Raw genomic sequence first — 20,836 nt, 5'->3', positions numbered from 1 at the left:
GCGGGTCATATACCCTCTGTGTCCCAGCTCCATCCTGGTTGGGAAAGTGCTATGGCTTCCAGAGCTGCCAGAGGGAAGAGCCCCTCATTTGGAGATCCAGGCCGATTCCTGGGGGCATCTGAGCCCATGCATGGCCCTATTTCTCACCCCAGGCATGGGGCTGGCTGCACAGCTCTGAGACAGGATGCCAGTGGTCCAAGGTGGCTCATGCAGGATTCTCACTTGCCTGTGACTAATGCACATCTGCCTCAAAGGCCTCTTCCCTGCCTGTCCTACAGGCCTAAGACTTAGCTTCAGGTCCCTTGCTTCTTCAGCTGCCTGGGATGGGCTCATGGCAGGTATGGGAATGTGTACTGCAGGTGTCCCTTCACGCCCAGGCCTTTCATTTTCAGAATAAAAATGTCCAGTTTAACTATGCTTGAATATTATGCTGGAAAGTGCTGGTCTGCTCATCTGGTGGGTCTGGACTTTAGCTCTTCCTTTTTACTTGTTTGCTAGGAAAAAAAAAAAACAACAGCTGCACACCTCTGCCTCCTCTTTCTGGGGACTGGAGGGTCTAGCCAGAGAGGAGATTGCTGGATCCTAGCTTTCAGCAGCATATACAGTGGCTTTTGACCCTTGCCTCAGTGCAATTCTGCAGAGGGAGGAAGGGCCATGGAGGTTTGGCTGGTACTATCTGTTTCGACAGCTCTTCCCCAAGAGCTGACCGGCAAATACCCATTCTTCTCCCTGTCAGGATGGACTGATTAGTGAAGTCAGGTCCTGCTCGCTTTCCTAGTGTCTGGGGTAGTTCCCAGTCGCCCAGTGGTTTCATATTCCGGTCTGGTCAGACTCCTGCCCTGTAGTCTTCAAATGGGCGGGGCATTGCTTGACTCTGTGTACTTAAAGACACAGAATAGAGAGAAGTGCCCACAGGATCAAGGATTCTATTTGGGAAGGAGTCAAAGAGGAAGGGGTGGAAATGTCACACAAAAGAGACACTTCCCACAAAATTTGATTCTTAGCACCTCATCACAGAAGGCAACCTAGGCCAGAAAGGCATATCCAGCCAAACTTAATCTTGATATTTAGGATGACTAGCATGAAGATGACAATTTCTGAGATGTCCTTACCTGGAGGGAGCTTTCCTTAAAATCTTAAATCTAGTCTTTCTCTTTTGACAGCTTCCTAGATGCTTCTGTAACCATAATTATGTGATGCAAGCTAAAGCAGTGAGGAACACTGCATGCTTGTGTGTCCAAACTACTCACTTTAAGAAGAGGCAATGGGAGCCATATAGAGAAGAGCAGCATGACCAAGGGCAACAACAGGCACTGGAAGCATGATCATCCTTGAAATAGGAGACTGGGGCTGCTGTCCATGTGAGTCCAGAAACATGAGGATAAGCTCCATAGCACTGGAGGAAAGGTCCAGGAATGCCCTTCGGACCCCAGCGTCATTACTCTTGATAATTCCTGGGATTTAAACAGTGTCAGGAATGGCCACAGCAGGTAATCAAGATTTTGTTCAATGAACAAATGAGCTGAGTCAGACCTAATTTCTGACATTCTAATTCAGAACTTAGATAATACTCATCTCATCTGAATTCACAACTGATTATTTAATATGTTCCTGGTTGACACTCTGCATTCCCCCAATCAGGTAAACAGTATGTATCACTGGCCATCATCTGTGATAAGGCATTTGTCTGTAGAGAGGATGGGTAAAGGAAGCAAAATTCATATTTAACATGAATGTCTTATGAAACAACCCCACTTTCCTTAATCACATTATAAGTAATACTGTTTTAATTCTGTTGCTATAAAATTGATGCACTAAGATTGTTAAGGATATATTCAGGTAAATTTTTTTTTTTTTAACTTTTGGCCGCACCACGCGGCATGCAGGATCTTAGTTCTCCAAGCAGGGATGGAACCCATGCCCCCTGCAGTGGAAGCGCAGAGTCTTAACCACTGGACAGCCAGTGAAGTCCCAATATTCAGGTAATTTTGATGGCACAGATTTGTAGCTTCCTGTTAGAACATACATAGAAAGCAAAGTCCTCCTACGATATTCACTCTTCATGGCTGAGATTGTGGACCATACGATCTTGTCATAGTCCTGGCACTTCCTAATTGTTCATAGCAATACCACCACCAAAACCCCAAAGGCCAAACCATATTTAATTTTTAAAGCCTTGAAACAAGGTCAATTTGGCTTTGAGGGTTCAACTACTAGTTTCTTGGACCCCACGTGGATATTTTTTATATTCACTTATTACTTGGCCCTTTTGTACTGCCAGGTGAAGGCAAGATCAAAGTGGAACGTGATTTTGTTATAGAATGAGCTTCCTTTGGTCATTAGGAAACAAACTATAAATACAGCGGGCTATTGCAGAGTCATTGCTAGTTCTGGTTATGGCTATGTTACAGAGAAGGAAATAATTAATACTGTCAGACAGATGTTTTCTGCTGGGCTTCATTGGTGAGTATATCTTCCCCAGCAAGGGATATATTGGATGCCCTTGTACACCATCCCCAAACAATTCAAATACCATGTCGTCATGGTTAATTTTATGTGTCAACTTATGGGCCATGGGGTGCCCAGATATTTGGTCAAACATTGTTCTGAGAGTTTCTGAAAAGGTGGTTTTGGATGAAAGTAACATTCAAATCAGTGGACGGAGTAAAGCAGATTGCCCTCCCTAACGTGGGCAGGCCTCATCCAATCAGTTGAAGGTCTGAACAGAACAAAAAGCCTGACGCTCCCAAGTAAGAGAGAATTATCCTGCCTGACTGCCTTCAAACTGGGACATCACCTCTTCCTGGGTCTTAAGCCTGACAGCCTTTGGGTGGGAAACAGGCTATTGGCTCTCCTGGTTCTCAGGTCTGCAGACTCAGACTAGAATTAAACCATCAGCTTTCCTAGGTCTACAGCTTGCCAACTCGCCCTTCACACCTTGGGACTTACATAATGGTGTGAGCCAATTCCTTGTAGTAAATCTCTCTTTTTTTTTTTTTTGGGTGTGCTGTGCAGCTTGTGGGATCTTAGTTCCCTGACCAGGGATTGAACCCGGGGACATGGCAGTGAAAGCACCAAGTCCTAACCACTGGACTGCCAGGGAATTCCCATAAATCTCTTTATATATACACACACACACCTCACACATACACGCTATTGGTTCTGTTTCTCTGGAGAACCCTAATATATATGTCCAGGCCTCCTCTCTAATTTTTAAGAGCTCATACTCCAATCTCAATAATGTACATGCTAGATGAATGCTGTGACAGGTAGAACACTGAAATGAGGACAAACACACAACACAAGGCTGCACCAAAAATTCAGATATGATTTGTCAGCCTTTATTAACCAAGAGCAAAGCTGAGCCCTAGAGTTTCCTTTTAAAAAACCCAACCTTGTTTATGGCAAACAATGATTTAATCATATGTTCAACACTACAGAGCAAGAATTGATCACATTCTAATCACTTATTCTTCTGAGATTAAAATACAAGTGTAAAACAGGTTAAAATAAGATTCTCCCCAATGATTTAAAAATAATTCCAACTGAAAGACATTTCAAACACTATGTGTAGAACTCAGAACCAAAAAGACCTTAAAACATTTTTACCTTTGAGGTAGCACAATAATGCTGAATTAGATTTCTTTTATTACAATGAGCTTAAGAAAACAATGAGGAATCTACCTTTTGCTCAAGGTGGGCTAAATGGTTTTCTGCAAATCCCCCATGAGTTTAGTGACAGTTTTCTCCTTTTTTTTAGAAGTATAAAGATAGCCCTGCAGTGTGTAAAAGGAAACCCATGGGAAGGCTGTTTCCCATAAAATAGACATTAGAGTCATTGAGGAACGTCAGCAGTCAGGACAGGAGGAACAAGAGGTAATTGTAGTGAAAAACCAAAACAACTTGTATCTTGGCAAGATTGGTTTACAAGTGCATGTCAAGAACAAAAAATTCAACATTAGCCAACTGAAAACAAAATATAAAAGATGACATTCGTGGGTCTTTTTCCTTTTTCTCTGTGCAAAAATGCTCATTCAATTTTCCTAAATGAGAGAATTGTTTGTACACTGTGACAGGACATGGAAATGCTGTGTGCCTAGGGGCTGTTGGGTGCCAGTGGCACCTCTCACTGACTACTGTACCGTTGTGACTAGAGAATCTGGGCAATAAGAGGATGAACATGACCTCTCCTGGCTGGAGAATCATTTCTTGACACTTTGCTGCTGAATTCGCTCATTAAACTGTTCAAAGAAAAGCTCCACCCTGATTTTTGAGAATCTACTGCAATTATACATAACATATTTATATATAAGGACTATGGACTAAGAGGATAGAGCAGATGAACCCTTCCTTCAGAGAATACAACCAAAAGAAGAAAGTGGGTGTATTAAACTGGGGCCAGGAGGAAGAATAATACTGCAGGTTGAACCTCAAGGCTCTCAGGTACATTCTCCACCATGCAAAATAAATAGCAAAGCCAGAAAAGACAGCATGAAGCTCTAAACCATCATAGAAGAGAACAGTATAAAACAATTATCAAAAAGACCTCTTCCCGGGCTTCCCTGGTGGCGCAGTGGTCGAGAGTCCGCCTGCCGATGCAGGGGATGCGGGTTCATGCCCCGGTCTGGGAGGATCCCACATGCCACGGAGTGGCTGGGCCCGTGAGCCATGGCCACTGAGCCACGGGAGAGGCCACAACAGTGAGAGGCCCGCATACCGGAAAAAAAAAAAAAAAAAAAAAAGACCTCTTCCCAACACATGCTCCTCCCTGTGAGGCTCAACTCTCAGTGCAGGGCTTGCCCAGCACAATGTGGACACCAGAGTCCTGAGCTGAACTTGGTCTGCCACCTTCAATTCCTCATGCTGTAAAGAGAATTGGAACACTGTCAGACTCCTGGCACCTTGGTAATGGCTGTGTCCTTTTCACTCACACTGGTCCCTGTAAAGTCTCCCTTCCTCAAGTCAGACCCTCAAGGGGCCCTATATGCAGTGAGGGTCTGGACTGATGATCCATGTCAATCCGCAGTTAGAGCAGGAAGACTTAAACCTGATGAATTCTACTTTGTAAAACTGAAAGCATCAGTAAGTTGGGGGTGTCAAAGAGGCTTCTATGAAGGGGAAGATTGAACTGGGATGTGAAAGAGGGCAAGATGAGAAGTCCCATCCCTAGCAGCCTGCGGGAGTGACTGGGTCGGAGTTCACAGCTGGCCCTAACTAATGCTGGCATGCGGGGTGTAAGGCAGCATCCACTCAGTGTTTGTTTATTTATTTATTTTTATTTTTAAAATATTTATTTTATTTGGTTGCGCTGGGTCTTAGTTGAGGCAGGCAGGCTCCTTAGTTGCGGCTTGCCAGCTCCTTAGTTGCAGCATGTAGGCTCCTTAGTTGTGGCATGCGAACACTTAGTTGTGGCACACATGTGGGATCTAGTTCCCCGACCAGGGATCGAACCTGGGCCCCCTGCACTGGGAGCGTGGAGTCTTATCCACTGCACCACCAGGGAAGTTCCCCTGCTCAGTGTTTAAACAGAGTCCTTACACAGTCTGGGGGCTACACCTCTGTGTCACTCCTGAAGTTGAACGTACCTGTTACCTGTGTAAGAAACAGGTATGGTTCTTGTTTGCTGAAGTGCAATATCTGCTTTCTTAATTTATATTTGATACTAAAGCAACACCATAGAAAATAAGAACCTCAGAAAACCGTGGGAAAAACCACACAGGCTTTCCCAGTGCTAGCTGCCTGTTTTGGAGTATTAGTTACAATGTTTCACAATTCTGAGACCTGCAAGGCAGGCTACCTAGGGCAGTATGAAAGAGTCCTTCTGCTTTCACTTCATGGAGCACAAGAAAAAGGGAGAATTGACCAAGGTTGCGATGGGTCACCACTCTGAAAATCTCTTGACCATACTGTTCGTGGCAAAAGCAGACAGCCTGGCTTATTAGGAGGACAGTGGAAGGTGACCATATGGTCTCCATCACTGTCTACAACAGGAATGACTCAAGCCCCAGCATGTAATCGCTTAGGGGTTTATTGAGATATACAAGGTAAAAAAATTCATATTGGAAAGGGCCTCTTGATTTAATATAAACTTGGCTATGACATCCAAATTTATCTTTAGGTAAATTTCAAACTGCTCTTAGGATCTCTTATAGCATCTGATTCTAGGTTATTCTGAAGAAAAAAAATTTCATTCTGAAATATATCTAGTTAATTATGATAATTCATTAGAATTCCACCTGATATAATCAAAAGGTTTAAAAAGTTTTAAAATACAAGTTAAATTACTTTCCTCTGGGATTAACAACTGGAACCCTAAATATCCCAACATCTTAATTAGAAAGGTCTTTGCAGTAATTCTAGGAAATTGTAAATGATGCTGATTTTTAAAAACTAACAAAAAGAGCTGATCTTTAAGATGAATGCCTGAGTCAGCTGACAAACTGATACATATGAATATGTCCAGGGAAATTCTCTAAATAGATAGTTGGTTTTTTTTTTTTCAAAAAAATAGCTGCTTCTTCTTTAAAGAGTTTAAAAATTGATGGTTCAACAGCAAAGCTACATAACAACTCTGGAGTAGAGGGAAAGGTCTCTCTTTGCCAGCACATTGCCATCAGTAAGAGGAACTGGTAATAAGAGATGGGCAGGAGTTGCCCAGGAAAGTATTTAGGTCAGATACAGTGATGGCACTCCCAGACCCCAGCTCCTTATAAATGGACAGCAATTCACTCATGCAAACTGCACAGAGATTAAACAAAACAAAATCTACTAAAACAAAATAAAACACCCCCGCCCCCAACCCAGAAAACCTTCCCTGGCTCTCTGCTACCTGTAAAATGTGCTGAACTCAAATTTTCTGCTCTAACGTGGGTTCCAATGTCTGATCAGTGTGCTTTGGGGTGCTGACCTGCTGGGCCCTGGGCAGGGTCTTTCCCTAAGCATCACTGAGAGTTTGGGGACAGCTGTCATGTGTGCCACTGTCAGCAGGCAGTACAATGCCACAGGACCACAGACCTCCATCACATCTGCCACGATTTTTGATGGTAAAACCAAAGGCTACAGTTGTGGACTTTCTCAAAGGACAAATGAGGAAACAGAAGGCTAAAAAAGGTTTGGGGAGGGTGTCTACAGTTATACAACAGGTTTGTGCCAACCTGTGGTAACTTCCAAAAGCAACAGTAACAGCAAGAGAGGAAAGGAAGATGTTTACACTTTGGACTTTGTATCAGGCACTTAAATTGTTGGAGAGACATGCCATTTTGAACCAAAGATGTGAAAACTGGGTTGGAGTAATCATTACAAGTGGTCTAATAATGGGCTTTCAGAAGCAAAGTGGAGGTGTGGGTTGAACCTCTACCCATCCTTTAGTGCTGACTTCCAAGTTTTCTAAACGCCCACAGCCATAGCAAAGGCAGTGGTGGCGGCAACAGCAGGAACAGTTCTGTCACATTTTCTGTTTGTGTTCTGTGGCTGACCGGAAGGTTTTGGTGTCACATGGAGAAGGCTCTGGGGTGTGGCACACCTACTGCCCAGGATCTATCAGATCCATGCTAGAGCCGAACATCTTCACCAGCTGTTCCTCGTAGTGCGAGATGTTCCTCTTCATGATGTCCATGCAGGGCCCCAGAAGCCTCTCAAATGCTTGTACATCCATAACTGCATTGTTAAAAAGAGGTGAGGGAGAGAATAAGTTCTCTACACCAATAATTCAGTCATTTCCCTCATGCAAACCTTTTCTTAAACATATCCATTCATGTTGTAGGAACTGGACTATTGGATACTGGACACTTGGAAAAAGAAAGGATGTTTCTATGTGAACACAGCAGGACTATGTCATCTAAGTTTGAGACTTTGCAGAGCGCAGCAGCACTCACTCCCTCTGTTCCCACACAGCCCTGGACACCTGTCTCCATCCACACAGCCAGGGCGTCTATATGGCTGTTCATAGGCTATTGTCAGTGCTCAAAAATGTTTGCTAAAGGAACACACGAACCCATTTCTGCTTGGTCACACAAACTGTTCAAGCCTAGATGTGAGTGAGAGCTAACAGAGTAAGTCAAGGCTTGCTGATGGGAAAAAAATACTGCATGTTAGAAAAAAAAAAAACACAACACTAATGCATATAGAATTTTTCTTACCTAAGCATTTCACATCTCCCACTGCATAAGCCGAAGCAGCTCTGGGTTTGTTGGTGACCAGTGCAAGCTCTCCAAAGTACTGCCCCTTACGGCAGCGGGCAATCTCGACCTCTTGGTTCCCACCATCCTTGTTTGCTTTAGTCTAGGGCAGGTAGAGAACATGACCAGGGCTGATTCCAGAATCACAACTAGGCACGTCCAGTTGCACACACTTACATTCCCTTTTCAGTACACTTATTTAACACAATTACTTACATATTCATGTTGCAGAGACTCTAATTGTACCATGTAAACTGCATGGGCTAATCTCAGCGGCCTGGTTTAACCAAATGAGTTGGCTTTTACCAAGAGGTAAGGTGTATATATATATGTATAATATTATTATATTATATATAATATATATACTATATAATAGTATATATTAATATGATATATTAATATAGTATATAATATTATGTTAATATACTATATAACATATAACAATGTATATTTTTATATATTTTATATTCATATATTATACATATATGAATGCGATCCATTTGGTAGATGCTGACTTCTGAGACACAGGGTAGAAGATAAGGTCTTTTGCTAATTCTTCCTAAATAACGTCAATGCTTCTCATAGGCAAACAGTCATAATTCAGGGCTACTTCTTTTTGACTTGAGGCCATGCTTTTCTCGGACAATACTTTACGGTGACAAATTTTATTTTTAGGTACTACCTGCATCTTAAGTTAGTGGTCCCCCTACCATATTTGTTTAGAAGAGTTAAGTAACTAAATACTTTTTTTTTTTTTTTTTTTTTTTTTGCGGTATGCGGGCCTCTCACTGCCGCGGCCTCCCCCGTTGCGGAGCACAGGCTCCGGACGCGCAGGCCCAGCGGCCACGGCTCACGGGCCCAGCCGCTCCGCGGCACACGGGATCCTCCCAGACCGGGGCACGAACCCGTATCCCCTGCATCGGCAGGCGGACTCTCAACCACTGCGCCACCAGGGAGGCCCAATACTTTTAAAAGTAATGTTCAACCTTGAAATTTGGTGGTTTAAGAAATCAAGCAGGTTATACTTTGTGCTTTTCAAATTACTGAAAATAAGGTACTATATTTTATTTACTATCTAGAGTTTCTTATTTTTTTTAAACAAATCCATCTGCTAAGCTAAGCAATAATTTAAGTAAAAAAATACTAATAACATTAATAAGAATTAGTCTAAATCTTTAAGAACGACTTTATGTTACAGGCAGATAAAAAACTTTTTAAAGGTTAATTTATTATTATTATTTTTTTTTTTTGGCTGCGTTGGGTCTTCGTTGCTGTGTGCGGGTTTTCTCTAGTTGCAGCGAGCGGGGGCTACTCTTTGCTGTGGTGTGCGGGCTTCTCATTGCGGTGGCTTGTCTTGTTGCTGACCATGGTCTCTAGGCGCATGGGCTTCAGGAGTTGCAGAGTGTGGGCCCAGTAGTTGTGGTTTGCAGGCTCTAGAACGCAGGCTCAGTAGTTGTGGCACACGGGCTTAGCTGCTCGGTGGCATGCGGGATCTTCCCGGACCAGGGATTGAACCCATGTCCCCTGCACTGGCAAGCGGATTCTTAACCACTGCACCACCAGGGAAGTCCCTGAAGGTTAATTTAGAAAAATAAACAAAAGTACCACACTGGCTCACATGGTTTGACTTTTCCTCCTTTCACACTTCTGCCCTGACCTGTCTGCTCTGAAGTTGATCTGCCCCTTCCAAGCCAATGATCTCTTTCCAATTTCTGTCGTCTTCTCTGGGACTGCAGACGTGTCCATGTCTACCTAGTCCCTTCTCTAGAGTAGCACTTATCACACTGTACTGTGAACACCAGCCCCCTGTGGGTTTTGATACAATGAAGATTCTGATTCAGTAGGTCTGGGGCAGAGCCCAAGACTGAATTTCTGACAAACTCCCCCTTTCCCAACCCAGTGCCACAGTGCTGCTAGACCTACAAACCCAACACTCTGCTGTGATCAGTAGATGTCAATGAATATGAGAAATGTACAAACATGTATCAGTAGTCTAAAAACTATAAGTAAAAAAAAATATTTTTAATTAGGAACAAGCCATCTTATAGGCAGTAATCATATTTTTCTTTCTTCCTCCATACTTAACTTTTACAAAAAATACTCCATAAAAGGTTTTATACTAGGTTGATTTAGTATTATATGTAATGCAGTATAACAAGTTCTTTATTCTTAAAAAAATTGAAACAGGAAATCTGATGATGATGGATTTATGGTAAGAATCACTCTTCCCATCTATAAGTCACTGTGTTTTCTAGGTCTCCCTATCCATCAAATAGTCATAATAATATCTGTCCTAGAGACCTCCCTTCCTAGTGCTCTAAAAAGGAAGCTTTTTCATATTCAACACTCACATGTATTTTTTTATTATATAATTGCCCCATTCTCTGTTAGGGTGCTTATCCTTTTTCTTATTGATTTGTAGGCCAATATTTCTCATATCATTAATTATGTAACAGAGGTAAAGGCAATAGGAACAAGAAAAAATATACTAAATCTTTATCAATGAATGGGCTTAAACATTGGTCATTGTCAGTCACATATCTCACATAATGATGGTTTTGATACACTAAACACACTTCACATTATTAAAGCAAACAGTTACTTTCTGTGCACATACCTGGCATCTGGATCTCCCCTGACATAACTCACACCATCACACATAAACTCACCTTGCTTTTAATCAAGATGCTCACTTCACCGGACTCTATAATGTAAAAACTATCAGCCTTTTCACCCTAAAAAGGGAGAGGAGGTCAGGTCAGAGCCATATATATATATGTATTAAAGAGGGACGCAGAAATAGATCATTTTCACATTGCCTGAGCTTGAATTGGTATTTATTTTCCAAACCTACAAACCAGTCAATGGCTAATAAATTCAGAACAAAACGAGAGGATCCTGATTGCCAGGGATGTTAGTCCAACTATGACTGACAAACATCTCTCACTTCCTAACATGGAGTATTCACATCTGTCTCCATGAATATGCCCCGGCTGGTAACTGCACAGAGCATCAGTCCGCGCACCACAACGAAGAGTACCTCCCCCGCTCACCGCAACTAGACTAGAGAAGCTCGTGCACAGCAACGAAGACCCAATGCAGCCAAAAATAAATAACTAAAATAAATTTACTAAAAAAAAAAGAAAAAGAACAAAAAATTTGGAGGGCTTAAACTACCTGATTTTAAGATTTACTATGTAAGGCTACTGTAATCAAGACAGTGCAGTATTATTAACAGAGAGACAGACATAGATCAATGGAACAAAAAGAGACCAGAAATAGACCCAAACATATATGGCCAATTGGTTTTCAATGCAAGTGTCAGGCAATGGGATAGGAAAATCTCTTCAACAAATGGTGCTGAAACAATTGGACATCCATATGAAAAACCCTAACCTTATACCATGTAATTAATTCAAAATGGATCATAGATCTAAATGTAAGATCTAAAACTATGAAACTAGAACTGCACAGCTCAATACAGTAGCCACTAGTCACACGGGCCTACTGGGCACCTGAACTATGGCCTGTATAGATTTATAGGTGCTGTAAGTGTAAAATACACATTGAATTTTAAAGACTGAATATCCCCCAAATGTAAAATATCTCATTATCAAATTTTTATATCACTTAGATGTTGAAATGTAATATTTCAGATATATTAGGCTAAAAATATATTATTAAAATTAAGTTCACCTGTTTCATTTTTTTAAAATTTGGCTACTAAAATATTTTAAATTGTATGTGGCTCACATAATATTTCTATTGAACAGTGCTTGCCTAGAAGTAAAACAGGAGAAAATCTTACTAACTGTGCAAACATTTTTTTTTAATAGGGCACAAAAGGAGTGAATTACAAGAGAAAAAAATGACAAACTGGACTCGTCAAAATTAAAAACTTTTGCTTTTTAAAAGGTATTATTAATAAAATGAAGAGACAAGCCATGGCCACAGTCACATTTTGGGAGAAATATTTGCAAATCATTTGCCTGATAAAGGATTTGTTCTCAGAGTACATAAAGAATTCTTACAACTCAATATATTAAGAAGCCAAATGACCTAATTTTAAATAGGGCAAAAGATGTACTTCACCGAAGAAAACATATGGATGGCAAGCAATCACAGGAAAAAATGCTCACCATCATTAGACATTAGGTAAATGCAAAATAAAACCAAAATGAGATACCACTTCATACTAGGATGGCTAACATTAAAGACTCGATACTAAGTGCTGATGAGGATACAGAGCAACTGGAACTCTTGAACATTGCTGGGGGAATGCAGAATGGTACAGACATTTTAAAAAACATTTTGGCAATTTGTTAAACCTATGTTTACCATATGACTCAGCAATTCCATAAAAACATATGTCTATACAAAGACTTGTATGCAAATGCTTATTGCAGCTTTATTCATAATTGCCAAAAACTGGAAAGACCCCAAATGTCTCTCAACTGGTGTGGAAAGATGAATTATGGTACATCTGTATAATGAAATACTACTCAGCAATAAAAAGGAATGATCCTCTGATACATACAACAACATGGATAAATCTCAAAAACATTATGGTAAGAGAAAGAAGTCAAACACAAAAAACTACACATTATATGGTTTCATTTACATGAAATTCTAGAAAAGGAATTTTTAGAGCAATAGAAAGCAGGTCAGTGGTTTCCAGGAGCAAGGGAGCAGGTGAGGGGATTTACTTAAAACACAAACAAGGGAGCTTTTAGGGATGACAGAAATGCTGTACACTATGATTATAGGGATGGTTATAAAACTCTCAAATTGTATACTTAAACTTGGTAATTGTACTGTATATAAAATATAGGGTAACAAAGTTGACCAAACAAACAAAACAACATAAAGCATAGTTTCTGCAGTAGGTCTGGGGTGCGGCCCAGGCGCTTGAATTTCTAACACTCCTATGTGATGCTAATGCTGCTAGTCCTGGGACCTCACTTAGAGGAGCCTTGGTCTAGAGACACTGCCGAAAGGGGTCTATAATAAGGTGGTTATCATCTTAATTTGTGTCCATTCTGCACCACCACCTAGCACTCCTATCTTCAAGGACACAGACATCCCAGAAAACACTGTGGTTTTTCATACCTCTTGACATACCTCCTGAAGGTCTGGGGCTTTTCAGGATTAAGTAGAGGTCCTTTGGGAGTAAATTAAAGCACCACAGCTTCAGAAGCAAATGTGGCCAGTCAACATGTCCCATTCCTGCAACTCAGCTCTACATTCTTACCGTACTAGGACACCTGCCCTGGAACACAGCTTACACCCACAGGCTTTTGCTCACATTGTTCTCTTGCCCTGAAAGATCCTTCCCTGACCTCAACTGCTGGAACTGCACTTATTCTTTAAGCTTAGCTCAAAGGGCATTTCCTTCATGAAACTGTATAGAATACATCCTGTTCTATATTCTCACTGCCACTCTTTTTAAAAAAAAAAAAAATTTATTTATTTATTTATGGTTGCATTGGGTCTTCGTTGCTGCACACAGGCTTTCTCTAGTTGCAGTGAGCTGGGGCTACTCTTTGTTGCAGTGCATGGGCTCTAGGCACACAGGCTTCAGTAGTCGTGGCTTGTGGGCTCAGTAGTTGTGGCTTGTGGGCTCTAGAGCACAGGTTCAGTAGTTGTGGTACATGGGCTTAGCTGCTCCATCCCGGACCAGGGCTTGTCGAACCGGTGTCCCCTGAATTGGCAGGTGGATTCTTAACCACTGCGCCACCAGGGAAGTCCTCAGTGCCATTCTTTTCCTTCTCATTATAGCACTTATATCTGGTCCTACTTGTCTATCTTAGTAAATATTTACCGAATCAAACCAATTTCTAATTAAAAGAATTATTAACAGTGGGGCTATCTAGAAAACAAAGGCATTTAGAGATGCCACTTAGAGTAGGCATCATTTTTTTGTTAGTCCTTTTCCTCTGGAGCATCTCTCTCTCATTTTATGATAAGCCTGATTAATCTCTGTGGTACTGGTTGGGCCAACTACACCTCCAGGGCCCAGGGGTGGTTTGGGGATTTAGGATTGACCAATCTGAGTCTTCCTTCTAGCCCAGCTCTGGGTTCAGGTATGGACACAATCCCCAACCCAGAACAACCAGACATCTTCCCAGTGGCTTTTTTTTTTTTTAATTAAAAAAAATTTTTTTGGCTGTGCCGTACAGCTTGTGGGATCTTAGTTCCCTGACCAGGGATCGAACCCATGCCCCATGCAGTGGAAGCGTGGAGTCCTAACCACTGGACTGCCAGGGAATTCCCCTTCCCAGTGCTCTTGCCAGAACCACTGGCAGAGAAGTTTTAGACTCAGAAAGGTCTATAATACTCTTTATATATAATTAAAACTGGAAACATAGTAGACTAGGAAGATTATTACAGAGCACTCATCATCATGTTCCAGCCCAGTGTGTGAGGATCCTTACAGCACCCAAATAACAGGACAAAAAGGTACAAAGGAAACACGAAAGATACCTTACAAATCTGGGCAGTCACTGAAGACTGGTTTGTGCTAGATTAGCTAAAAGGGACTTTGTGCCAAACATGGAGAGAAGGTACACAACCTTTAGACCTTCTCCAGGTTTTAACAGTGATGCAGGAAGCTTACTCAGGGTTAAAAGAAAATGACATCCAAAAGAACAAACACCAGGAGCCAAGGAAAGGTGAATGGAGGCAAGAGATGTGCATAAGTCAGTGAGCTGAACATCAGTGGGCTTCAGAACACTCTGCAGGAAGTGTGCCTGCGTATCGTGCAACATGAGCTCCCCACAGTGACAGGACAAATGATGCACTAGTCCTTCAGGAGGTGGCTTCCGGGAAAGGAGCTGCACAAGGCCCCCACTCACCTGAGTGATTATGCGCTCTCCATCCTTATAGACCTTTTCTCCTATTACATCCACAATCTTCATTCGTTCTGACACCTGAACAATGAACATACACATTATAAGGAAACGTCTCAATTGAAAGTCACAAATAGTATCTATACATCATTGAAATGGGCTAGAATAGTATGATTTAAGAAACCTAACGAGAATCGTTTTAACAGCTTTGCTTAAATCCCCATAAACAGACTCTTATTAAAATAGGTTTTACCTCTAGTGATTTAAGAAGCAGCACAGATTCAATAAATGATTCAAACATCTTCCTCTTTTTTGCATTATTTTTCACTATGATTCTTCTAAATGTCACACGGTCCTATAAGAAAGGATATGAAAATTCTGGTAAATGCCTGTATAAGGGAGCATCTATGGTTTAATTAACTATGCCACAGCAAACATTAGAGGTCTCTGGAAGGTACTGGGTCAACTGAGTGTTTAATGATATTTCAATCTGAGTCATTGCTATGAGAAAAAGACCTGTAGCCTGAGCCAGACAGATGTCTCACATGTTGTCACCTGTTATCAAGTACTCAATGGGTACCACCTATGGGTCGGGCATAAATAGAATACAAAATTTAAAACGTCCCAATCAAACATTTGTGAGCTCACAGTCACTGTTTAATGTGAAAAGATGCACCTTCAAAAAAGGGAGATAAAACAATCAGATGGTTCTTGCCCTTAAGGACTTTATAATCTCAATGGGGAGACGATACAAAATTTATAGGAGTAAAAAAACTACAGTTCAAGACAGCATATGAAACGTGCTAGATGAACTACAGAGACAAAGTAAGTGCCACAAGAATTCTGAGGAGAGAGGTCACGATAGCCTGGAGTGATCAAGGATAATTTTGTTGCAAAAATATAAATTTGTCTGGGACCTGAAGGAGAGGTAGGTTTTAAATTAATGGAGAGATAAAGTAGGAAACTCAAAATGGAAGGCAGGCATGTGAAAGATATCTTGACCCCAGCAAGTCACGGATTCATACTCGAGACAGTTAACCAGAGCTATGATCAGGTACTTCTCAGATATGTGTATGCGTGTGTGGGGAGGGACATGCAGCCAGGAGAATGTTAATTGCTTAGGCTCCTACATGAGTAGGCAGTTTTTTGTACCTAAGTTAATTGTAACTTTCTTCTATCTCGGGCTCTCAGGAATAGAAAAAAAATTTTTTTTAAAGTACAGTAATGACATCCTAAAGGCTGAAAGAATGAAAAACAGCAAGGGGCTAAGGGCATGTTTAGCTGTAGGTTTGCTATTTCAGTATTCTTGATGATGGGGTGGGAGTTGGGTGGAGAAAACACATAGAAGACAACTGAGTTGAGATGTCTAAATACATTTCACTGGCTCATATTCCATCAGCCACAGAACTCCCTGGTCCTATCCCATGCCATGCTTCATCTGCCTGACAGGCGAAGTCACCTACTGCACCCTATACTCCTAGTATAATAGGTGGCAGACTCCTACCCTCCCTTCCTAAACTGAAGTACAAATAATGTCTGCTCTCTGGTACTAAGCCAGATTCTGCCCCCATTTCCTTTGCCATCTGTCTGCTTGAAAAGAGCCATTCAATCTCTGATTGCTCTAATAAGCTGCATCACTTGCCACTACTTTTTTGAAGTCCAAGGTTAGAGATGTATCATTTAAAATGTTATTGTTATACTTTGGAATATTACTCCATTATCTTTAGACTTCAGTTTCTACATGTTTCCTGCACCAATCTAGGCCAAGAGTGCTGTGGAAAGAGAACAATCAAGACTGAGACAATGGGAATTATAAAATTCCTTTCCTTATATTTGAGCAGACATTGTCAAAAAAACAGTATTTCTAAATCCATCGATAATGTTACAAAGATTACTACAATTGCAGCAATAAACTGTATTTCTAGCTAAAGAGAAAACAACTGATATCTCTATTTGTGTTCCAACCCTTTCTACACATGCTTTTGCACTTCCCAGAGCTCTCAGGCTGTGCAAGTCCAGTTCCTATGACTGCGGAGGATATAAAAAAGCACCAGACACCAACCCAGCTTTCAGGGAGCTTCCAATGGAGCCATGAAGAGGAAACTCCTACTGTGAAATGGTAGCTTCCTCAGGCAGCAAGTGTTCAGAGTCAAGCAAGTAGCCCTGAAGTTCAAAAGAGAAGAAGAATACTACCCTTTCCTTTGACTGCAGAAAGTTTCTACTGGGACTTCCCTGGTGGCACAGCGGTTAAGAATCCGCCTGCCGGGTTTCCCTGGTGGCACAGTGGTTGAGAGTCCGCCTGCTGATGCAGGGGATACGGGTTCATGACCCGGTCTGGGAAGACCCCACATGCTGCGGAGCGGCTGGGCCCGTGAGCCATGGACGCTGAGCCTGCGCGCCCGGAGCCTGTGCTCCACAATGGGAGAGGCCACGGCAGTGAGAGGCCCATGTACCAAAAAAAAAAAAAAAAAAAAGAATCCGCCTGCCAATGCAGGCGACACAGGTTCGAGCCCTGGTCTGGGAAGATCCCACATGCTGCAGAGCAACTAAGCCCGTGCGCCACAACTACTGAGCCTGTGCTCTGGAGACCACGAGCCACAACTACTGAGCCCGCATGCCACAACTACTGAAGCCCATGTGTCTAGAGCCTGTGCTCCACAACAAGAGAAGCCACTGCAATGAGAAGCCCACGCACCACAACAGAGTGGCACCTGCTCGCCACAACTAGAGAAAGCCCGGGTGCAGCAATGAAGACCCAATGTAGCCAAAAATAAATTTATAATTAAAAAAAAAAAAAGACTCCGTGCTCCGCAGGGGGCCTGGGTTCGATCCTTGGTCAAGGAACTAGATCCCACATGCCGCAACATAGATCCCACGTGCTGCAACTAAGACCTGGTACAGCCAAATAAATAAATAAATATTTTTAAAAAAGAAAGTTTCTACTCACTTTCATGCAAGCAAGACAGAGTGGGAGCAAAGACTAAGTGTAGTGGTCATGGTGGCAGCTGCCCCCAGTAAGAGAAGGAATATAGAATCCAATTTGAGAAACTCAGTGGCAACACCAGGTCCTCCCTGCTTTAGCCTCAGAAGGCATTTCCAAAGGCCTTGTAAGAAGGCACAAGTAAGAAGTCAGGCTATAGAGGACCCTCTGGGAGTCACTTTCCTGAAGGTGGTACTGAAGCTTTGGAAGGGTTTGGGCTATAAAGCAGGTGAATAACGCAGGAGAAAAGGGCATCTAAATAGGTCACGTAAGGCAGCAGGGAGATGAATCTCACTTAAGATAGCAGGGAGTGGAAGAAAAGACTGCAAAGGATACGGCTAGGAACTAGGAAGGCAGGGCAGGGATCTCAGGAGAGGGAGTTTCAGGAATGGAAGGGTGGTGAGCAGCACCACAACCAAGGGAAGCAGGTGCCACCACTCTGTAGTACCCTACTTTGTGCCAGGCACCGAGGAAACTGCTTCTTGGATGTGCTTCTACTTAATTCTCATATCCAAACAACAAGGCAAGCAGTTGTTTTTTTAAATTAATTAATTATTTTTATTTTTTGCTGCATTGGGTCTTTGTTGCTGTGTGCGGGCTTTCTCTAGTTGTGGCGAGCAGGGGCTACTCTTCGTTACGGTGCACGGGCTTCTCATTGCAGTAGCTTCTCTTGTGGAGCACAGGCTCTAGATGCACAGGCTTCAGTAGTTGTGGCACGTGGGCTCAGTAGTTGTGGCTTGCAGGCTCTAGAGCACAGGCTCAGTGGTTGTGACTCATGGGCTTAGCTGCCCCACGGCATGTGGGATCTTCCCAGACTAGGGCTTGAACCCGTGTCCCCTGCATTGGCAGGCAGATTCTTAACCACTGCACCACCAGGGAAGTCCAAGGCAAGCAGTTTTACAGTTCATTTTTAATAAATTTCTATTGAGACTTTCTCTTTGACTTTTAGATTTAGGAATGGGTTGATTTCCAAGTGTTTGGAGATTTTCCTATTATCTTTCTGTTATTGATTTCTGGTTTCATTCTATTGTGATTAGAGAACACATTGTCTGCTTTCAATTCTTTTAAATTTGTTAAGTTTTATTTTATATCCCAGGATACATGTAGTCTATCTCAGTGAACATTTGTGGGCTTGAAAAGAATGTGTATTCTCTGTTGTTGTGTGAAGTGTCCTATAAATTTCAATTTGATCCTTTTGGTCGATGGTGATGTTAAGTTCTGTATCCTTCCTGATTTTTTGTCTAGTTGTCCTATCAATTGCTGAGAAAGGGGTGTTGAAGACTGCAAATATAACTGTGGATTTGTCTATTTCTTCTTTCAGTTCTATCAGTTTTTGTTTTACATATTTTGAAGCTCTGTTGTTTGGTATATACATATTTAGGGTTTCTGTGTCTTCTTGGTAGATTAACTCATTATTATGTAATGTTCCTCTTTGTCTCTGGTAATTTTCTTTGCTGTGAAGTCTACTTATCTGATATTAATATAAGTTCTACTGCTTTCTTCTGGTTAATGTTTGCATAGTATATACATTACTATACTTTTACTTTCTTTTTTTAAAAATTATTATTTATTTTTGGCTGCATCGGGTCTTAGTTGCTGTGCGTGGGCCTTCTCTAGTTGCAGTGAGTGGGGACTACTCTTCATTGCAGTGCATGGGCTTCTCATTGCAGTGGCTTCTCTTGTTGTGGAGCATGGGCTCTAGGCACGCGGGCTTTAGTAGTTGCAGCACACGGGTCCTACAGCACACAGGCTTCAGTAGTCGCGGCACATGGGCTCAGCAGTTGCAGTACACAGGCTCTAGGGCATGCGGGCTTCAGTAGTTGCAGCTCGCAGGCTCTAGAGCACAGGCTCAGTAGTTGTGGCGCACGGGCTTAGTTGCTCTGTGGCATGTGGGATCTTCCCGGACCAGGGATCGAACCTGGGTCCCCTGCATTGGCAGGCAGATTCTTAACCACTGTGCCACCAGGGAAGTCCAAAAATAAAGATTATAAGGAAGTCTTTAAAAACAAAGATTCTTATACTTTACAAAATCATTTGGCTTGAACATATTCATAAAGACTTATGTTTCTCATTTTTATGGAGATTTGTTTTTGTTTGTAATCAATTTCTGTTTGAGTTCCAGAAATGCAAAAGATACAGCACTGAGAGAAGTGGCAGCTGACAAAATTGCTGTCTTTGACCTTCTGATGCAAGTTTAGTAACTAATCTGGAAAATAATGAACTGCAATTAATGAAATCTGTAGCTATATTCAAGTGTGTTTCTCAGACAGCACATACAATAATTGAAAGAACTTCCTGCCCTCTAATTAGTTAGATTGAATTAACTTGGCATAATAGCTTTAAAAAAATTTTTTTATTGGAGTATAGTTGATTTACAATGTTGTATTAGTTTCAGGTGTACAGCAAAGTGAATCAGTTATACATATAAACACTCTTTTTTTGAGATTCTTTTCCCATAATGTGTATATGTCAGTCTCAATCTCCCTATTTATCCCTCCCCGCTGCTTATCCCCTGGTAACCATAAGTTTGTTTTCTACATTCATGACTTTACTTCTGCTTTGTAAATAAGTTCAGTTGGTATATTTAGATCATCTATATTTATAGTAATTATTCATATACTAGGGCTTATGTCTACCATTTTATTCAATGTTTTCTGTTCTTCCCTGTTTCCTGTTCTTGTTTCAATTTTCTTGCCTTCCTGCAGGTTATCTGAATGGACTTATAGAGCTTTTGAGTGTATCTCTTTGTACAGATTACTTTAGTGGTTGCTTTATGTATTATATTTATATATGTAACTTATCATGGTCTACTGGTGTCAACATTTTAGTAG

At 41.7% G+C, this 20,836-nt stretch overlaps 1 protein-coding gene across 1 annotated transcript in view; it reads right to left on the bottom strand.

Annotated features, from left to right (window-relative positions):
- Positions 1-3,319: 3,319 nt before the first annotated feature.
- PRKAR2A (protein kinase cAMP-dependent type II regulatory subunit alpha) overlaps positions 3,320-20,836 on the bottom strand; it is a 94,192-nt gene continuing 76,675 nt past the window's right edge. The window contains exons 7-11 of the mRNA XM_082638116.1: positions 15,279-15,380; positions 15,032-15,106; positions 10,847-10,912; positions 8,139-8,280; positions 3,320-7,656 (exon numbers count right to left, since the gene is read on the bottom strand). Coding sequence (XP_082494242.1) covers positions 7,523-7,656; positions 8,139-8,280; positions 10,847-10,912; positions 15,032-15,106; positions 15,279-15,380 — 519 coding nt within the window. The 3' untranslated portion in view covers positions 3,320-7,522. The remainder of the gene's footprint in view (positions 7,657-8,138; positions 8,281-10,846; positions 10,913-15,031; positions 15,107-15,278; positions 15,381-20,836) is intronic.

This window comes from Mesoplodon mirus (assembly GCF_964341445.2).
Source record: "Mesoplodon mirus genome assembly, chromosome: 12".
Lineage (NCBI taxonomy): Eukaryota > Metazoa > Chordata > Mammalia > Artiodactyla > Ziphiidae > Mesoplodon > Mesoplodon mirus.
Note: the sequence above shows the minus strand (reverse complement) of the source record. Positions and strands in the feature narration are given on the sequence as shown.